Source organism: Aplysia californica, unplaced genomic scaffold, assembly GCF_000002075.1.
Source record: "Aplysia californica isolate F4 #8 unplaced genomic scaffold, AplCal3.0 scaffold00694, whole genome shotgun sequence".
Lineage (NCBI taxonomy): Eukaryota > Metazoa > Mollusca > Gastropoda > Aplysiida > Aplysiidae > Aplysia > Aplysia californica.
The window spans coordinates 300988-301936 of NW_004797964.1; the positions used below are offsets into that span (position 1 = coordinate 300988).

At 38.4% G+C, this 949-nt stretch overlaps 1 protein-coding gene across 1 annotated transcript in view; it reads right to left on the reverse strand.

Annotated features, from left to right (window-relative positions):
• The window catches only part of LOC106013160 (chitin deacetylase 7), a gene marked incomplete in the record, with an annotated part of 8251 nt that overhangs the window by 1173 nt on the left and 6129 nt on the right, over nt 1–949 (reverse strand). The window contains 1 exon segment of the mRNA XM_013088156.1: nt 114–240. Within this exon segment, the coding sequence (XP_012943610.1) occupies nt 114–240 (127 nt within the window).

Here is a 949-nt window from a genome sequence, read left to right on the forward strand (position 1 = left end):
ACACACACACCCAAAACACGTAGGCACGTTCACACAAACAAACAAACACGCCCCGAATAAATCTACCCCACGTGTACACATCTTTGAACGACCCTCACACAAGAAAAACTTACTCCAAATCCAGAACGGACAAACTCCACAAACTGCCTTGTCCCTTCATATTGGTAGTCTACAGACAGCCACAGTGGGTCTATGTACAGCACGAACGGCGACTTGCTTCCTTCATAGTGGTTGGAGAATCTGTTTGGGAGAAATTAATGCGTGTTTGAATAAGTATCATCATCATCACTTTCACCATTATCGTCGTCGTCAATATCAAAATCATCCTCAGTATCAGTATATTATTCGTCGTCCTCGTTGAGGTCAACATCATCATCATCATCATCATCATCATCATCATCATCATCATCATCATCATCATTGTTATTATATAGTGCCGATTGTAAGTATATTTCAGGCAAATCTAGTGGGTTAAAATGTTTGTTTTGGTTTTTTTATCATTATCAGCCTTAAAAGGCAAAAGATTTAAAAAGGAAACAGTGGGGATTACCCATTGAATTCCGACAAAAATTCTCGGTTGTTGCCCCTGGGTATCGAAATACGTTACTTTCATTTTGGAATTGCTTTCAGATCTAAAAAAGCTTTATTTGAAATTCTATATAATGACTACTAATTCTCTAGGAGTTTGGGGGGGAGGGGGGTCTATTGTTTTCCTCGGATTATCTTGGTTCATTTGCCTTTGGTTTGACATTGAGTGTTTGGAGTATTGGCAGATTTAAATATGGAAAACGTATACGGTACCTCAAAACGAATTATATTAGTAAGAGGCTTTAAGAAATTTTGTTATTAGCTTACTTTCAGAGCGAACAGACCCATCAGAGAGGAGAGTTTGAGAAAGACAGATATACATATAAACAGAGAGAGAGAGAGAGAGAGAGAGAGAGAGAGA